Source organism: Lactuca virosa, chromosome 2 (assembly GCF_052849685.1).
Source record: "Lactuca virosa cultivar CGN04683 chromosome 2, Lactuca_virosa_CGN04683_v6, whole genome shotgun sequence".
Classification (NCBI taxonomy): Eukaryota; Viridiplantae; Streptophyta; class Magnoliopsida; order Asterales; family Asteraceae; genus Lactuca; species Lactuca virosa.
Window position 1 is genome coordinate 27,538,750 of NC_136427.1, and position 21,537 is coordinate 27,560,286.

General features: G+C 36.2%; 1 protein-coding gene across 1 annotated transcript; it reads right to left on the reverse strand.

Moving 5' to 3' along the window:
- Nucleotides 1-16,164: 16,164 nt before the first annotated feature.
- LOC145158984 (F-box protein CPR1-like) lies at nucleotides 16,165-17,800 on the reverse strand. Its single transcript, XM_079077856.1, has one exon. It carries the CDS (start codon nucleotides 17,729-17,731, stop codon nucleotides 16,769-16,771), a length of 963 nt encoding a protein of 320 aa, XP_078933982.1. The 5' UTR covers nucleotides 17,732-17,800; the 3' UTR covers nucleotides 16,165-16,768.
- Nucleotides 17,801-21,537: the final 3,737 nt, after the last annotated feature.

Consider the following 21,537-nt stretch of genomic DNA (forward strand, 5'->3'; position numbering starts at 1 on the left):
TGGACGAAATTATTAGGGTTTCCCCTAAAGATTTCGTCCACCCTCTTCCAAGGGGGTTCTAGAGCCTTCCACTCAACTATTAGATAATTGCAAACTAGTCCTTGCACCTTATAATTAATTCTTTTAACCCCAAAATCAATTCTGATTAATTTCTGGCTAACAATTAATTAAACATAATGATTTCTAATTAATATATTAATCCATTAACATATTAATAAATCATTTATATATATATATATATATATTAATTGATTAATCTTATAAATTAATATCTCTCCTTTCATCAGTTTCCTTGTCCAGTTGCTAGGTTGAGGGCAACCCAAAAGGACTGTGCTGCTATCAATTCAAGTACATACCAATTATAGTTATGGGCTTAGACACCTAATCCAATAGTCTCCCACTTGGATAAGTCTGTAACTATAATTGCTAGTATGCCTTCTAAATTTGACAAGCAAATTGTAGCTTCCAAAAGCTGCTGCCGAACTCTGACCCAGTCAGTTACGTGTCCTAAGATAAGTGATCATATAATCCTTCGTTCTGCTGGATATCCCTAGACATAAGACATGGAATGTAATCAATCTCTTTGTCCAGAATCTATGTTTCCCGATTCCTGATTTGTGATGATGTAGGACTTCTAATTGAACACATCAATTTAGTCCTGGCTGGGCCCAGCACATAAGTCAACACCAAATCATCGAGGGGCCCACATATATCGCTTTTCCTGTTAGGGCAAAAGGAACGAATAAACGTTGACTCATATTCTTGTATCTTTTACTCATCAAATTATACATGACAATACGTTTTATAACACCAAGTTACTGATGCGGTTTCGTATCACCAATGTATTACCGACTTTGTAAATTACAACTCATATATCTTCGTTTCAAGATTATAAGATATTATCGTCTCAGTATTACTCGTGATGAATTCCATGAAGTGATACTCTGAGCGAGGTTTTATCCAATACTCAAATCTCAATTTCTGAGTACTCATGAACATTGCAGCAATTCTATTGCCATGTCTATCCTTAGACAATCTGCAATCCAATTCATGACAGTCTTAATTCACTACTTACTTCCAAGAGTACCAGCGACTGTGGAGTTTGAATGATCTCATTATTCAGGAAGTAAAACATGCAAAAATGAAACACAATAATAAACAATTGACAAAAGGCAGAAACCAAACTTATAAATAATACTTTATTATTTAATCACCAAAAGTCAATTACATTTACTTTGTTACAAGTTTCAGAATAAAACTAATCTAACTACTAAAACTAATATCATCTTTCAGTCCTATGCTCCGAGCATGCTGAATATGCTTAGCCCTACTCAGACCCTTTGTGAGGGGATCTGCTGGGTTATCTTCAGATGACACCCTCTTTACTATAAGATGGCCTTCTTCAACTCTATGTCTAATGAAATGGTACTTTCTGTCGATATGTCTGGTCTTACCATGATCTCTCGGTTCCTTTGTCAAGGCAACCGCTCCTTCATTATCGCAGAATAGTTCCATAGGCTCCTGGATGGTTGGAACAACTCCGAGATCCCCGATGAAGTTCCTCAACCAAGCTGCTTCTTTCGACGCTTCACTTGCTGCAATGTACTCTGATTCACAAGTAGAATCAGCCACCGTATCTTGCTTGGAACTTTTCCAAGTAACTGCTCCTCCATTCAGTAAAAATACCCAGCCTGATTGAGAACGGAAGTTATCTTTATCCGTCTGAAAGCTGGCATCACTGTAACCATCTACTCTCAAAGTATCACTGCCACCAAGCACAAGAACCCAGTCCTTTGTCCTTCGCAAATACTTGAGTATATTCTTAACTGCTATCCAAAGAGCTCTACCTGGGTTTCCCTGATAGCGACTGACCATGCTCAAAGCAAATGCCACATCAGGGCGAGTACATGTCATAGCGTACATGATCGATCCGACAGCGGAAGCATAAGGTACACGATTCATGTCATCTATTTCAACATCTGTACTCGGACATTGAGTCTTACTCAATTTGGTATTGCTCTGGATAGGTAGCTCTCCCTTCTTGGAATTTTCCATACTAAACCTCTTTAGTACCTTATCCAAGTATGTGCTCTGACTAAGTCCAATTAGTCTCTTCTTTCTATCTCTCAATATTCTAATCCCAAGAATATAGGCAGCTTCTCCAAGGTCTTTCATGGCAAAACACTTTCCAAGCCAAGACTTAACTTCTTTCAAGGTTGGAACGTCGTTACCAATGAGTAATATGTCATCGACATATAACACCAGAAAAGTTACTATACTCCCACTAGCCTTGATATACACACAGAACTCATCTTCACTTCTAGAGAAACCAAATTCTTTGACTTTCTCATGGAAGCAAAGATTCCAACTGTGAGATGCTTGTTTCAATCCATAAATGGATTTCTCAAGCTTGCATACTCTATTGGGGAACTTTGCATCAACAAAACCCTCTGTCTGACTCATGTAAACATCTTCAGCCAACTTCCCATTAAGGAAAGCAGTTTTGACATCCATCTGCCAGATTTCATAATCATGAAAGGCAGCTATGGCGAGCAATATCCTAATAGATTTAATCTTAGCTACTGGTGAGAAGGTCTCATCATAGTCAACCCCTGGGGTTTGAGTGAAACCTTTTGCAACCAGTCGAGCCTTGAATGTGTGCACATTTCCATCCATGTCTGTCTTCTTCTTGAAGATCCATTTGCAACCAACTGTCTTACGACCTGGTGCACTATCAACCAAATTCCAAACTTGGTTGTCATACATGGACTTAATCTCGCTGTCCATTGCCTCTTTCCACTTGGAAGCCTCTGGGCCTGCCATTGCTTCCTTATAAGTGACTGGTTCATCTAAGTTTACCAGTGTTCTGTCACTTATGAATGTGTCACCATCTGAAGTAATATGAAAACCATACAACTCAGGTGGCACACTCACCCTAGCGGATCTTCTAAGAGGTAATGAGTTATCGATTGGTTCAACAGGAACTGTTTCCTCTGGTTGAGTGCTAGTGTCATCTAAGGTTCCTTCATTGGCTGACTCTTGAATTTCTTCAAGGTCAATAGTGCTCCCACTGTCCTCTTTGAATATGAGCTCTCTTTCAAGAAAGACTCCTCTTCGTGCTACAAAGACCACGTTCTCACTAGGCCTGTAGAACAAATATCCAAAAGACTGCTTTGGGTAACCAATGAAAACACATTTCTTACTTCTAGCTGCTAGCTTGTCGTGTGTCTCTCGTCTTACGAAAGCTTCACAACCCCAGACTTTAATATGTGCTAATGAGGGAACTTTCCCTGTCCACATTTCGTGAGGTGTTTTGGCAACCTTCTTTGTAGGGACAAGATTGAGGATGTGGGCGGCTGTCTCTAAGGCATACCCCCAGAAGTGAATAGGAAGTGAAGCCCGACTCATCATAGAACGAACCATGTCTAACAAGGTTCGATTACGCCTCTCAGCTACACCATTTAACTGTGGTGTCCTAGGAGGAGTCAATTGTGAGACTATCCCACATTCTTTCAGATAGTCATTAAACTCGATACTAAGATACTCCCCGCCTCTATCAGATCTAAGTATCTTTATCTTTCTGCCTAATTGATTTTCGACTTCATGCTTAAACTCTTTGAACTTTTCAAAAGTTTCTGACTTATGCTTGATCAAGTAGATATATCCATATCTGCTATAATCGTCAGTGAAAGTCACATAGAATCGATTAGCATCTCTTGTAGTTGATCTGAAGGGCCCACACACATCCGTGTGTATGAGATCTAACAGACCTTCACCTCTTTCACAAGACCCTATGAATGGTGATTTTGTCATCTTTACCAAAAGACAAGATTCACACATATCATCTGACTTTAGGTCAAATGATTCCAACACTCCATCCTTTTGGAGTTGGGCTATGCGTTTCTTGTTAATGTGTCCAAGATGAAAATGCCACAAACATGCCTTGTCTACACTATTAGACAAGTCAATATTAAGTACACTATTTCCTAGGCTATCAACACAAGTCACTGTTTCATACACACCATTACAAGGCAAAGCTTCAAACATAAAAACACCATTCTTATAAACAGAAATTGAACCATTCAAATCATTAAAAGAATATGTAAAACCTTGTCTGAACAATGCATGAAATGAAATAATGTTTCTCGTCATCTCAGACGAATAGCAACAATTTATTAAATATAATCTAACATCATTACTAAGCAGAAGCTGATAAACTCCGATCTTGGTTACTGGTGAAGACTTTCTGTTTCCCATGATCAGGTTTATCCTTCCTCGCTCTATCTCCTCACTTTCCTTTAGACCCTGCAAATCAGAACAGATATGAAAACCACATCCTGTATCAAGGACCCATGAACGAGAAGATAATGAGTTATTAGCAGAAATAGTGTAAATACCTGCCGAAGATGGCTTCACTTTGCCATCCTTGATATCTTGCAGATATTGTGGGAAAGATCTCTTCCAATGCCCCTTTTGGTTGCAGTAAAAGCAAACTGCCTCTTTTGGATCAGAAACATGGGGAGTGGAACCATTGGGCTTAGCCTTTGGGCCATTACTAGATGACCCAACTTGAGCCTTGCTCTTCCAGTTTTGCTTGGGAGGACCTTTCCTCTTTTTCCCCTTTCCCTGTCCAATAGCCAAAACAGGGGCACTCGTAGGTGTGGAGGGTATACTTTTACCCTTCATCCCTGCCTCAGCTGTCTGCAACAAGTTGTGCAATTGGGCCAAGGTCTGCTCAGTATTGTTCAAATGGTAAGTTAGAATAAACTGACCATAACATTCAGGAAGTGAGTTCAAGACCATGTCAATGGCCAATTCCTCATCAAAGTGAATATTGAGCTTGACCAAACGCTCTATGTAGCGTTGCATTCTTTGCACATGTGACACTACCGACTCCCCATCCTTCATCTTGCAAGCCATGAGTGACTTGACTACATTGAACTTTTCTTGACGAGCTCGCTTATGGTACTTTTCCATAAGGTCCTTGTTCATCTCGAAAGGCCAGTAGTCGTCATAGTACCTCTGCAGTTATGGGGACATAGTTGCCACCATGATGCATGCCACTTTGGTAGCATCATCGTAATGTTTCTTGTAGGCAGCAAGATCTTCAGGAGTAGCTTCATTCTCATCAAGCTCTTTGAGATCCTTTTCAAGAACATATTCTTTGTTCTCGAAACGAAGATCCATCTTGATGTTGCGCATCCAATCGTTATAGTTTGAGCCATCCATAACGACTTTGGAGCATATATTGAGCAAGGAGAAGTTCTGGTTGGAGGAGGATGAAGTAGAAGTGTTTCCAGGAGTAGACATCTGAAAAGAAAGAAAGTTTTAGTTAGATTTCAAGATACCTTAATAGAATAACCCAAAGATATAATATCAAGATTAGGATCCAACTATGAAGATTCACAACTTAGAAATGGGATGCCGAGATCCAAGTGCAAATTTCATAAAGGTAGGTGAATGACGATTCACCAATTCCACCATTAGACGAAACAAACGAAGTGAAATTCCTAATTCTTTTGAGATACATTGAAACTATTCAATGGCATGTTTTAATCTCAGATTATGCTCTTCTATTTGTGACTGGGATGCCGAGGATCACAAACAAGATGTGAATAACCATGCAAATGTGCTTGGTAACCTCATTGTCTTTATCATTAACTATTGATGTGTTGGTAAACCACACACGCTCCATCAAAATGATAATTATGAGATACCCATTACTACTCTTTATTAGTGCCTTTTAGTGTGCTGGTTAACCACACACGCTCCACTAACGACCAATAAAGCATAATGTGCAATTTCATGGATTAGCATACTTTTCACATTTTTCCTAAAGTAACTAGAGTTGGGATTTTGAAAATAATGTTCTAGTACTTTCTTTAATATCATTATACTTTTAATGAGAAGTAGTTGTCCTATCAAATCCGTTCTGCTAACGACCCTCCACTAATCAAGGAAGCGGTGGGTGAGAGTGGACACCCATTCAACTACCATTTTATAGGCAGTTTCCTTATACCCCCCTTATAGATTAGCTTCGTGAATGAGGCATACTAGCGATTTGACTGACCAAATTCTTATACATATATAATATTAAACTTTTAATTATAATATATATATAAGGTGTGTTTTAAAACATTTTAAAACTTCAAGGGTTTATAAATTTCGAAATTTAAGCTATTAAATTTAAATTTAAATAAACCAATTAACTAGATTTAATATTTATCTTTTAATTAACTATTAATCAAATTATTAAATCTTGTAAGGATTATCTAATTAAATTAATCCATTAATTTAATCCTAATCCTTATCCCTCTAAATTTCGAAAAATAGGGTAAGGATAATTATCCAATTAATCTAATTAAGTAACAATTATCCAAAACAAGAAACCCTAGTTATCCTCTAGCATATTTCGAAATTTACAAGGGAGGAGGCTAGGGTTTTCAAAACCCTAACCCTAATTTCGATTAGGGTTCTTTGGAGGCTAGGGTTTTCGAAAAAAACCTTTGATCCAAAACCCTAGAAATCGAAAATTTGGCCTTTAGGGTTTAATAGCTATAAACCCTAATTTGCAATTCAACAATTGTAGCAATTCAATTTAAAACAACAATGGCTCTGATACCACTGATGGGTTTTAGGTACAACAAATAAACTAGAAAACAATTCCTAAGTTCACATGCAACCTACTTTGGATCTATGTTTTAACTATTGAACATACAACTTTGAATTGCAAAACAAGAACCCTAGAGGAGAGAGGCTAATTTTGAAATTAACAAACTAGGGTTTAGGGTTTACATACCTTTCAATTGTTATAACAAACAATTGATATTCCCTTGATCTTGATCTTGATCTTCTTGGAAGCTTTAGCACCACAAGTGTAATGCCTCTAATGGAATCACACCCAAACTAGCAAGAAGGAAAGTAGAAGAGATAGGGGAGAGGGAGTATGCAAAATCTCGGCCTTAGGGTTTCTTCAAAAGAAAGAGTGACCAAAAACATGAACCAGGAGGCTCCTTATATAGCTGAGGGATCTAGGGTTTAAGGGAAACCCTAGTTATCCTTTGCTTAGGGCCTAAGCAAACCCAAGGGCCTTATCCAAGCCCCTATGGACGAAATTATTAGGGTTTCCCCTAAAGATTTCGTCCACCCTCTTCCAAGGGGGTTCTAGAGCCTTCCACTCAACTATTAGATAATTGCAAACTAGTCCCTGCACCTTATAATTAATTCTTTTAACCCCAAAATCAATTCTGATTAATTTCTGGCTAACAACTAATTAAACATAATGATTTCTAATTAATATATTAATCCATTAACATATTAATAAATCATTTATATATATATATTAATTTATTAATCTTATAAATTAATATCTCTCCTTTCATCAGTTTCCTTGTCCAGTTGCTAGGTTGAGGGCAACCCAAAAGGACTGTGCTGCTATCAATTCAAGTACATACCAATTATAGTTATGGGCTTAGACACCTAATCCAACAGTTACAAGGCGTCAAAATTCCTAGTTGTGATAGGTTCAACGACCTAGCAGCTCTATGCCCCGGGATGGTTACCCCGGAGAGCATGAAGATAGAAAGATACATCTGGGGTCTATCTGCCCCGATCCAAGGAGATGTACTGTCTTTTAACCCAGCCACATTCGATAGTGCTAAACGCGTTGCTCAGCGACTCATCGACCACGGAGTCCGTCATGGCATGGAAGTCCCCATTCCTGAGCCATCGAGGGAAGAGGATAATAGCTAGAAGTCGGGGAACAAGAGGAAGAAGAAGCAAACAACACAGGACACCCCGCAGGAGGAGCAAACGAGTACTATGTACACCGCCACAACACCTGCTACTCCAGCACCTGCCAGTCGATATGCTGGAACCCTCCCGAAGTGTGGAAAGTGTAACTATCACCACACCGGAGTATGTCGGGAAATGCAGTGTCTGAACTGCCACAGAAAGGGATACACAGTCCGTTTCTGCAGGGCACCGGCTCAACCGATCTCCCAAGTCCCCGGAGTTGAAGAAAACCAAGCCTGCTATGGCTGTGGTGAGACTGGACACTACCAGGAGGACTGTCCGATAACAAAGAACTCAGGAGCGGATGGACAAATTCTGATGATCACCGCAGGAGAATCGACCTCAGAGTCTCCATCAAGCAGCGGTACGTTTTCGAAATAGTAATTACTTTGAAAATTAATTTATATTTGTATAAGATTAAAACTTGGGGATAACACTTAAAAGTAATTATAATAACTCACTTAATGAAGTAGGTCACAGTATTCAAAAGAACTAAGAGATTCGTTCCGAGAAGCTATGATGGCTTAGTATGTACATTAAGGGTTGTGCATAGCTAAGATTTTGCAGACTCAGATTGAGTGATTCCGCCTTAATTCATGTTCCTTGTTTGGTTGTGGATTTGAGGCAGAGTTACTCAGTCGACCGTCTAATTCATCTTAATTATTCATAAATTGTATATTCAAGGCGATCGTAGTGGTACCAAGGAGGATCGTAATTTAAGTATCGATACTAGATAACAAAGCACTTTCGCGGTATGTACACGCACATCGTGGTACGATACGTAGAAGTGTTAACATCAAGAGGAAAACAGAAAGCACTTGAACATTTACAAAGAGTACATTTTCGAGCACACTAGGGATTACATCATCGTATAACATACATTTCTTTCAAATTGGCCAAACTTTGTTCACTAAAGAGTCCGTTACTATGATTCATCATGAGTTGACGTGGTCTTCACCATACTAAGTTCATATGTTTCTATCGCCACAACCGTCAAGTTCACGAAACCTTCATCATTCGTAACGACAGTCCGACTAAAAACTCAGTTTTGTCTTTCGTATCCTAAACCCCGAAGTACTCGTGCGAAGAGTACTTTGTCCTCCGAAGCCTTGCCATCGTATGTTTATCAAACTTTCTGAAATACCACTCGTCCAGCAGAACCAGTTCAAGCACAGAGGCTAAGGACGAATACATCCCACCTATCACTATTTAGGGTATACACGAGGGTAGTATATGATTATGATTATGAAGATCTAGTGTGTGTGTTTCCGCCCTATCTCCTGTTCCTTGTTTGGTTGTGGACCTAGGGGCAGAGTCGCACATTCGACCGTCTTACTAATCCTAATTATATACGACTTGTATACACGCAGTAATGAAAGATGGACCGAGTATGAATCCTATCATGAACAGTAAGGCAAAGTGCCAGGTCTACGAGTGGGTATTCTGCCAATCAGAGGAGCGCAACCCCAGTAGTACTACTAAGAAAGCTAATTTCGGGATGAAATTCCATCTAACGGGGGGATGATGCGACAACCCGAAAATTTTTGCCTTGTAAAGTCAAGCCAATCATCCTTAAGTCAGACTCACTCCTGCTATCATTTAGCACTGTTTAGAGTCTGTTTGAGTGTTTTAAGCCCAATACATTCAAGGAATGAGTGTTAGGAAGTATCTGCTAGAGCCACTGTACAACATTCAAGCCATAAACTCCAGCATGTGGAGTTTACGACCGCAAACATGGACTTTACGGCCGTAAACTCAACCACGGCCGAAAACTCTAGCCTATAAGTATGAAGCTTGGGCCATTTTCTTCACTTTTTCCTTCCTTGTCCGAAATCTCTTCAAACTCTCTCAAGTATCATCGATTTTTTCATCTAGATCATCATATATGTAAGTGTTCTAACCTTTGATTAGTAGTTATCCTTCATTATCTAGTATCATTCCATGATTTCATCCATGAAATCATTCCATGATTTCATCCATGAAATCATTCCATGATTTCATCCATGAAATCATTCCATTTTGTTAGATCTTCAAGATCCTCAAGAACATCAAGAACATATAAGTTCTTTGGGCCGAAATCTACTCTTCTAAGCTTCTAAATCGTAAGTACCCTCTTATATACTTACTATCTGGTTAAGACTCTTAATTCTAGCCTTGAAATCAAGCTTTTCTCAAGAACATGAGGTGTTTACGGCCAAGAGCATCTCCCATGGCCGTAAACCCTAGTTTAAGGTGCAATTGGACCTTAAACTCTTCCTAAGGCTTGGACATGAACCTAGAACCCTTCCACAATGCTTTAAGCCCTTTAAAACACCCATATGCACAAAGTAGCATGAGTTTACGGCCGTAAACTCATGGGGCCATAAACTCATTGGCCGAAATCACATAGGGCCGTAAACTCTTGGCCGTGAACTCCCTTGGTCATGCCATTTTTGCCGTAAACTCCTCTTTATGGCCGTACACTCCCCTTTGATCAATCACACGTGATTCAACACTTCATTCCAAGTGTTTCCTAGTCCCTAAAGGTGTTTCCTTGCATGTTAGTTGCTTATAAACACTATTCATGCCATATATGTCATTTAGGACTCGTTTGTGTCTCGGGAATTCATACGTGGAACTTCTCATCCCTACGTGCATATTCGTTTGAATCACCCACATAAGGTGAGTTCATACCCCGAAATCAATCTTTTAAACTGTTTTAAATGCTTTTAAGGGGGGAATACACGTTGAACACAATGATAATTATGTAATTGTTTGTTATAAACATTTTTCAAAGATTGCTTATGTCATTTATAAGTAGTCAAAACATTTCAAAAACTCTTTTAAAGTTATGTTACTTTATAGTTTATTAAAACTCCGTTTTTAAAGTACAAGCATAACTTAGTATTAAAATGAGTCTTTTCAATAACAGTTCAAGTAAAACACTAGTAAAGAGAAACAGGGAGGTAGATACAATACACGATAACATAAAGAGAAACAGGGAGGTAGATACAATACTTCAGAGAGACATACTATACACTATACACTATACACTATACACTATAACAGAACGAACATACTAAGATGCTATAGCACGAGAACACTACAGGATCTAATTATACCAATGAATCACTAACTCATTGTTCTAAAAAAAAGGTGATAGTAAAATTGGGTATACATGATCACATAACTTTAATGTGAATTCTACACGACCTAGCAATTTGTTTGCGGAAGTCGCGTTTGGTCCCCAGAATCTCTTGCAGGGAGAGCGTATAGTATGGGTATTATACCTCACATTATTACCTTAATAAAACAAACATGTTTTAAGGTAATTAGTACTACATGATGTCAATTCAAAAGACAACTATGTACTTATAATTTCCCATTACTTTCAGTAAGTGACAGTTCCAATTGAAAGTTAATGCAAACTATTTTCGAGTCAAGATAGTTATAAACTAGGGAAAACTTACATTTTACAAACGACTCACAGAACAGTCGAGTCTAGTACATTCAGTAGAAGGGGGCCTATAATGCTAACTTTATGATTCCTTAGTGTATGCATTCAGGGATATATATTAATCGGATCCGACAGGTAAAAGGATGTGTGCTTTCCGCTTCATTTCATGTTCCTTGTTTGGTTGTGGGCTTAGAGCAGATACACCCAGCTTACTATCTATCTGATCTTAGATATATGTATGTTTCCGTATACACCAAGTAATCATAAGGGGTACCAGGTATGTGCCAGGTCATAGAACACTAATTCAATGCACCGTTTTCTAGTACAAAATATACTTTTCAAATGAAGAACTTTTAGAATACAAAACTAGAAACTTAACCAGTAAAGGGTTTAATCCATTTTATTAAACCAGTATAACTTAAAAGACCTTGGGTGGTTAATTCTATAATACCTTAGTTTATACATCAAGGTTATATATAATTAATATCCGATAAGTAGTTTGATGTGTGCTTTTCTGCCTCATTTCCTTTTCCTTGTTTGGTTGTGGGCTTTGGGCAGATTCACACAATTTACTATCTGTTCGATATTAGATTATATATAGCTAGTATAAACTAAGTGATTATAGAAGGAACCACTGTGGTTACTATTTTTATTATAAGAAATAAGGGTTTTCTTAAAGAATATTTTCATCAAATATAAAGAAACTATTACAGTTAACTCCATAAGTACCAAGTGAATACGCCAGGGTTATATACAACGATGACCTAACAAACAATGGGATGTGTGTCTTCCGTCTCATTTCTTGTTCCTTGTTTGGTTGTGGGCTTAGGGCAGATACACACAACCGATTGTTTGTTTACTCGGGGTTTTATATAACTTGTATCTATTTAATACTCATAGAAAGGACTGTCATCAAAGCAGGAAATATAGGATTTTCTGGAGGAACAAACAAACTTTTCTAAAACAGAACTTACTACAACTTACTATAATTTTCTACAACTTTCTTACAACTTACTACATCACTTAAATCTTATGAACTCACCAGCTTAAATACTGATCTACGCTTTCAAAATAACTTGTATTCTCAGGAGACCAGTAGACAGGTTCGCGCACTGAAATTCAGAAGATGGAGCAGTATAACTTCATGTCTTTTTGTTATTTGCTATGTATTCTATATTATGTGAATCACATACTTTGTAAACACTTTCTTTCTAATGAAATGGTTGTTTATTACTTCGCTTACTATGATGCATGTCTTGTGATACTAAACATGACGTCCTCCGCCCCAGAACGTTTCCACCGTTCCGGTTTTAGGGTGTGACATTATTGCAATTGTTGTTGTTGTTGTTGTTGTTATTATTATTATTATTATTATTATTGTTGTTGTTGTTAAAGGCGTAAGTAAATATAATATTTCTTAAATATATATTTAATGTTTTTACATGTATAAATATTTTTTAAATACGTAATCATTAAATGTATAAATACTTTTCTAAATATGTAAATATTTTTTGAAAGTGTGTGTATACATTCAAAAACGTATCTATACTTTTAAAATGCATAATTATAGGGTTTATATTGTATAAAAGACATGTTTATATGCATTTGTACATATTACTAAGTAAAAAATATGTATTTATAAATATATTTTAATGTTTAAATACGTTTTCAATGTAAAAATACACTTTCAAATGTATAGATATATTCATAGGGTGATGATGACTCTTCAAACGTTGCTCATTAGGATAATTATGATGGAGAGGCTCTTAACATTGTTGGTGGAGATGTTAATGATAATTGGGCTCTTGATTCAGCTTATACATATCACATGTGTTCTCACAAAGGTTTATTTACTGCTTTTGAACCTAAGTGACTTCGTGGTTTTGATGTTTCCCAATGCAAAATTGAAGGCTTTGGCACTTTACTCTTTAAGATGTTCAATGATATGATTTGAATTTTAACCGATGTACGGTATATTCCTACTATTAAGAGAAATATGATTTCATTGAACATCTTTGGCGGCAAGGGTTACACATATTTAGGTGGTGGTGGTCTTGTGAAGATCATAAAGGTTTCCTAAATTGTTACTAAGCCGATTTGAGGAAGACTAATGATCTTTACTATATTCGAGGCACAACGATTATATGTTATTCAAACCATATATTATTTTACCACTTTTCACATGGCCTAACATATATTGCAAACCTAAAAGTGTGAAAATTAAAGATTCAATTTTGAAAAAGTCAATTTCTAGGGGGTCACCCATCCCTGCATTGCTCTCGTCTGGGCATGCTTAACTACATATTTCTTATGGAATTTGCTGCCCTCACGGCTTTAAAACGCTTTGTGACAAGGAAGGTATCCACACCCTTTATAAGGAAATGTTTCGTGTCGGGAGCCCAAAGCGGACAATATTGTGATACGAGCCACAGGAGGATGTTACATTAAAGATGAGCAAGTACATGTGCACCCCTATGGTTTTCTCGTCCTCATCTTCATACTAGTTTCTTGAGATTCGTTAGGTGACCTATGGTCTTTGTTTTCGAATACAGACCCATCTTCCTTTCTTCATAAGGTGGTCGCTCTCTTAAATTTTAAGAACGAACTCAAGTTAACATTAGTATGATTTTGATGCTCAATTACAAATTTGCTCTCATATGGAAAAGCTCATTCTCTAATTCCTCATAAGAGAGCTCACTAGGTTCCAAGCGAGTCGCTTATTTTGAAGTAAATCAGTAATGCAATAACATTATAGTTCTAGAAGTCTTATCCCTTTTGAATAAATTGCACTTTTGGTCCGAATGATCATAAATCAATTTTTTTGGATATGGTCTAAAAATTTCTTTTTGTATTTTTCATCCTACTTCATTGTTTTTTAAACATTTTAGTGCCCTACTTGCAAGTTACATGCATTTAAGAAACCGTTGCTAAGTATAAATGAACCACATGTATAAATTGATGGAAGAAGCTTTCACGAGCACGTTAAAAAAGGAATTTATCAGAAATGTAAAATTGCAATGTTGTAAAATTTGCTAGCTAGGCACTACGCAGCCGATCAACTGAGAAGTAGCAAGTACTCGATCTGGCTAGGGTTAACAGTAAAACAACTAATTTTGGGAATATATATATATATATATATATATATATATATATATATATATATATATATATATATATATATATATATATATATATATATGTGTGTGTGTGTGTGTGTGTGACAAATACCATAAAGTTCATAACAAAAAATATACATGTTCCAATGTTGAACCGCTTCAAAAATAAATGTTAATTCTCTGGTATTAGATTTATCATTGTCTACTTTGTATTGTTCCTCTTCATCCCCTTCCTCCTTGCTCTCTGATTCAAATTCTTCCTCAAAAAGTTCTCTTGGTATAGAACTTCTTCGGAGTCTTAAATATTCTTCTGGAATCCATGACTTCACTAACTATCTCCCAAGGTAGTTAAGGCAAAACCCCATCTATCTCGCCGGATAAGGAGAAGAAGAAAATGATAGTGAGAATACATGGAAGCTTGTGAGTTGGGTGGGTGATGGTTTAGGGTTCTTGCTATAAAAGAGATGAAGAAGAGAGTGAAGGTGTGGCCCAAGTATTTAATGATTTTTTAAAATATAATTAATATTAATAACAACCTAAAAATAAACCAAAAAATAAAATAATAAGGGTGAAAATTGACATTTTTATCTGGCAAATGATTTAAAGGACAAAACGTGCAATTTTTAATAATATAAGGGACGATCCGCATTAGTTTTTAAAAAATAGGGTCTAAACTTGCAATTTGACATTTGAACGACGGATCATTTTATTTACTCTATAATATATAAGTTATAAAATAGTAAAACTTTAATATAATGATTATAATAAATATAAGTTCTTAGATTCAAATATACAATCCTAGATGTCTAGAGAGGAAATAATCATCGAGAAAATTGTAAGAAAATAAGTGAAATATACCCTAAAATACAACTTTAAATATAGCAGAGGGTAAAATTGATTTTTTTTATTTTTTATTTAATTTTTTTTTTTTTTTGACAAATTTGTGGCATTAATAGATCATACTTTTAAATAAAGAATTTTTATTTAGTTATTTTTTTTAGTTCTTAAAAGCTCAACTTCCAAGTATAACCTAAAATTGTTAAGGTACAAAATAAAACTCTAAAGAAAGACACGTGCATACTGATATTAAAAAATTAAAACAAGAGGTAGATGAAAATAGAAATAAGAATTGTAGATTTTAAAGTGGTCATTAATATTGGACCTCACCTCATTATAAACCCAAAGGGGCGTAAAAATCTTTGACCACTTACTCCATTGTACCCAAATCTGGTTAACCATCGTAGATACAGATCTGAAATTTAGTTCCAACTCTCAATTTTAGCAATTTTCTTTATCACTATAGTTAAATCATGGATTTAACATAGGTAAGAAGTTCTCGTCTTTCATACACTCATGATTTTCTAGTATTTTTACTGTCCTATAAAAAGTGGGAGTATGCTATATAAAAAATGGGAGTATCCTGATAAATATGAATAAATATATGCCTAGAAGAAATTATTCAAAAGTATATCATTTTTGTCACATAAGTGTTTATTTCTCTATAATGTTTACAAAAACGTATCTAGGTGCTTTAGTTATTAGTCACTTGCTACCTCATTGGACAAAAGAATAGTTGAAGATATCACCAACAATAAAAAAATAGTAACCTGCACCATCTGAGTGGTCCATATCAACCTGCCTCAAAGCCTACGTGGGAAATCAATTGCAGAACACTAACGATATTTTTCGTGTGTTAGGATTCAATCCTGGACATCGTGTCTGGAATTCTGCATCTCAACCAATAGATTTCTATCACGGAGGCAATATTGCAATATCAGCATCTACGAATAGAAATGACATTTAATGGCTCATTGCGAGAAAGCATGAAAGAGGTGGGAGGCAAGTTTTATTTAAAACAAAAAACCAGCAAAAAGCTGGCAAAATACACGGTTCAAACTGAATTACTGAGGGAAAACAGAGACTTAGCATATAGGGTGGATGACCACTTCAAAATTTAAACATATTTGAATAGCAGCAGCAACTGAAAATTATAGCAGCAACCATTGATCTATTTTGGACTTCCCTTGCCACACTTTGGACTTCAATTTGTTCTTGATATGTCTGATTATAGTAGTTATTTATGTTAATAATAACTACTATAATCAAACATATCAAGCAACATTAGTGTTTCCGTGTAGGAATGCACAAAGAATGGATCATTTGATCCACAAATCCTAAAATGTTTAATGTTTTCCGTTTTGGGATCATAAATAGCAAGTGCAATCAGCCTTACAAAAACATTTTCATATTCATTTTCCCCTTCAATTATAGGTTGGCCATTCAGTGTCTTTATTGACCAACATGGTGCCTTGTTGGCATCATAAATAGCAAGTGCAGTCCGGGAATCAATAATATTTTCATAATCACTTACCACCCTAATTATGGCTTGGCCATTCTTTCTAAACCCCAGTGTGCTTATTATTCAACATGGTGCCTCATCCTGAATCGTGAATAACTTTGTAAACGATCTTTGAACACCATGATCCATCATCCATACATCATAACCACTTTTCTTGTTGTTTGTATTATAGTGAAGGAAAACAAGAGACTCCCTTTGCTTAGAAATGGACAACTCTATGTGAGATTGACACTCTAAACTATTTGGGAGGTTTACGACTTTGAAATCCTCATTAATCAAATTTAATGACAAAATCATGTTAAAAGTTTTAAATCCACTTTCTAAAGACTTCCTTGAGAAAGCATGCCAATATATAAACCTATCAACAACAACCTGACACCATTCAACTCGAATAGATTTACTCAACATGCAAGACAGGCTTCTCCACTTCCGTGAGCTCAATGTATAAACCTTCACATTACAATGGCGGCTAGTTTCGGTTTCCCTTGCAGATGATGAGCTAATTAATTGTGTAAACTTCACAATCTTAGGGTCGTTAGTAACAGGACAAACCCCAAAACCAAGAACTATTTCTTCACGGTGATTTAATACATCAGGCACATCAATAACAATCGATTTTCCAATTGAAGGGTTCCATATAACAATCGCCTCCGTTTCCATGTAGGAATAAGATTTCTCTGGCTTCAAATAATAACCAGACAAGCACAACAAGCCGTGAGAGCAACCGACTGTGTTTGGAAATCTAAGTAGTTTAACGGACGGGGGAAGAGTCGGAATAAATATCTGTTGAGGGAAAGTGTCATCATCGACAAAAGAAACACATTTTCTCTCAGATCCTAGCTTATCGTCGTACCTTACAAGAAGATGTTGCTGCTGAGAGTGGCGAACACAGTGAGTAGCAATAAATTCAGAGCTGTCGATCAAAGACTTCCATGCTTTTGAGACCGATCTAAACTGAAGTAATGGCTTGGCAGGAAGCCTTTTCATGATATCCTCTTGGATATGGAAAGGTATATTCTCTGACATTTTTGCTTTGATGCTGCTGCGACTTGGATTTCTAGGGTTTGTATCGCAGTCGTAGGTTAGTTAACGGGGGAGAACTCACAAAGAATGTGGTTTGGGCTAAGGGTTTATGTTATTATATAACAATAAGTTTTATTATTATTTTCTCCGATAAAAATGTAAATTAAATTAAATTTGTTGGTCTCTTTTTTGAATATTGACAAAAAAAAAAAAAGATTGGCTAAAAAGACACCGAAATTTTCCATTTAGACGCCCTATTTGATTGTTAAGGTTTTTTTATTGGTTGAATTTGCATTGTTTTTTGAAAAAGTAAATTATACATATTTATTATAGGTTGACTTTTAATAAAAGTATTTATAGGGTGTTCGATTTAGCAACACCAAAAAAAAATCCATAATAGCCTTGATTTTTGTTGGTGCAAAATATCTAAGACCGGAGAGATTGATATTAGCATGTTTAGTTTTTTGTCATAGGTCTACATTATATTTGTTATATTTTGTTAAAAAAAATTTGTCAGTTGTCATGATAAATCATTTATTTAAAATAAATTTAAATAGTCACATTGAAATAAAATAATATATAAAATTAAAATCTAACATTAAAATAGAACATACCATTAAATTAAAATATAACATTGAAATAAAGGGATAATAACAATGTTGTCCGTCGAAGTTCCATAAATCAGTTTAAAATCATTCATAAATTATTTTTCTTGATTTATAGAGATATAAAGTGGCTTTGGGCCACCTTGAAAGGTCATTTTTAAGATGTTGAAGGGGGGGATAAATAAGTTACTCCTTCGCCACCTCTTTTAAGCAAATCGTCAAATATGTGCATTTGGGATGAAACCCTTGCAAGCTCATCTTCATGAAACCCTTGTCAGCTCATCTTCACTTTGATCGTTATGATTTTTACCTGTTGTTAAGTACATAAGAGGTTGTTTGTTTTTTTACAAAAACATTTTCAGATCACTTTTGGTTGAGCGACGCAGCACACGCACAGCAATTGCTCTCTCGCAACAGTTTGGTTTTTTGGAAGACTTCAAACTACAAAATATATGTGTGTATTCTACGCGGCGAAACACTTGACTTGCCTCTTCAAACCTCTTCGACTTTCCTTTTTTCCAAGTGAATTTTTTTTATAAATTTGGTATAACTTGACTTTATTTTAAACTTTGATTTTTTTTAACATTGATTTTTTTAAAAACTTTGATTTACGAATTGATAAAATTTCTTTTATAGTTTCCACAATTTTTTATAACTTGACTTTTTTTTGAAAAAAAAACTTTCATTTTTTATTTTTTTTTACAGTTTCTTTTAATAAAATTTTCAGTTTCAGTTGTATTTTTTAACATTTGTGATTCTTTTACGAATTTTCTAGACATTTTTTGCAATATTTTCTTAAATTTTTATAGTTTTTTTTATGTTCTTTAAATTAGTTTTTTCTAGAAAAAAAACTGATAGCTTCTTTTACATTCTTTTATATTTTTTTTAGAAATTTTATAAGTTTGTTTATTTACATGTTCTTTTTAGTATTTTTCAATTTTTTTAAAACTAGAATTATTAAATTTCGGTGTTGAAAACTATTTTCAGTTTGTAAAATCAGTTTATTTAAATATCAGTTTATTGCAGCAGCCTGCAGATCTTAAAAACAAACATGCTTCTTATTAAATGCTACAACTGTTTGTGTAAGTCCCCAGAACTAAGAACCAACTAGTGATGAACACAAAGAACAAGCCAAAATGATAAGAACAAGGAGTAGAAGCAAAATTGATCCAAATTGTAGACGTTTTATATCAGCCGAAAACGTCAGGTACAATGGACTCAAAACACACACACTTGATCGTAAACTACTACTGACATCTGACAACTACTAACACTATTTATAGGGAACAGTAACCGAAAATGGTTTGCGGCCGAAAACACCATCTGGAACCCAACCAAAAACTCATTAAATACTTATACAAAGCCTTCAAAACACAAATGCCTGGCTCAAACCAACAAAATATGACCTAACAGTCTCCCCGTTGGTTTGAGGCTAGCATAAGTTCAATGTTTTTCAATGATCAGCACATCAAATCCTCCCATGGCCCCCAACCACATCTTCTTGTTGATAATCTCAGCAATCATACTTGTAAACTCTTTAGCAGCAGTCTCGAGAATCTCATTCTTGACCACGATTTGATGTTGAGCCAAAGTGTGAATGTCACGTTCACCAAACTGCAAGAGATCCTTCGCTTCAACAATACGAAAGACACCAGTTGGGAATTTGATTACAGTATTGGCTGTAGCCTTGTCGAAAACCCAATATTCCATATCGTGAAGAGATCCATCACGGAAATGCTGAATAATGGGAATTTCTTTCATTTACTTTGTAGGAGGCCACATCACAGTTTTCATGGTTTTTGTTGGTTTTTGGGTCAAGAACACCTTTGGCTTTCTTTACAAAAGATTATGTTGTCTTCATCCATCAAACTTCCTCCTTACTTGGTTCTCTAAAAAGAGTTTGAAGTCACTCCCTTGAGGATCATTTGATGGGTTGTAGAAAGGAGCTTTCGCAAGTTGAGTAAGATCTACTTTTGTCCAAGAGCCAAAGTCATTCTTGGGCCGATAGTATTCCGGGTTTCCGCTCTTTATTTTTACCACCCAAATATTTAATTTATCATGAAATCCCCACATTGAAATTCCTGACCGGTTGCCATATTTAGTTCCGAACCGCTTCTTTTCGAGATTAGTCACGGTCAATTGAGGCTGGTCTCAACGAACATTCTTGTTAGAATTCTTCATGAAGAACCATTTCCCTTTCTTTTAAGTAGAGACTCGTTTCTGGGCTAGCTTCAGAGTAACTCTGGGATTAGCTTGAGCAGGTTCGACTTCAAAGCGGTCAACAATACAAGTGGTTCTGATAGGTGGAGGATCATTAAGTGGATCTTATTGAGATGATTGGGCAGGGGCACTGAGAGGAGTCTCGACTGCACTTGTCTCTCCGCTGGATGTTTTGAATTTGTCACCAAATTCACTTATCAGCTTATTCTTCAGATCGAAGTATCCAACAGAGAGAGCGCCTAGATTGAGCTGCAGAGCTGAAATTTGCTTCGATTTTTCAAGGTTTTCTTTTTCAAGATCAGAAACTCTAAGATCTAGAGTTCCTATCAAAACAACCTTCTCAATGATCTTCTGATTTAAAATTCCAATCTCTGCTTTGAGCTTAGAAATTTATGGATCAACTCCCCCGGAACTCCCTGCACCAATAGATATCCCTTTGCCTCTAGGTGCAGGGTCAAAATCGTGTTGAGCTAAGAACCTGGCAAGCTTTTCCGAGGCAGCATTGTGCGCAGGTTGGGGAGTTGATGAGCCACCAAGAGCTGAAGAACTCCCGGCTTCAAAAGATGAGCGAACAGTGTTGGGCTCCACATGCATTGTTTCTCTATCAGAATGAGTTGGTTGGGTTGGAGTATCGACTACAACAGACTGTTGAATTGGCTGAACTTGTTCCCTAATTAGCACTCCCGACCTTGGATCAGATCTTCTCCTTTTAAGTGGAGGTTGGGAGGCTAGTGTCTCATGAAGATCACTTTCAGATGGCGTAATGGCTGGAGTAGCATCTGCTCGAGGAGGAATCCTCGCAGTAGAATCCAGATTAGCAATAACATCGGCCATCTGATCGGTTGTTGGAGGTGGCACCTTGAGAACATTAAAATCTCCCTTGTCTCCATTAAAGGATTTACAACATCATTGACGTCATCAACGAACGAATTGAGTTCATCATTACTTGGCTCGAAATCAAAAAATAATTCATCATCATTAAAA

Bases quoted from the DNA above. Each gene is read 5' to 3' on its own strand.
- LOC145158984 (XM_079077856.1), bottom strand. From the start codon at position 17,731: ATGTCAGAGAATATACCTTTCCATATCCAAGAGGATATCATGAAAAGG.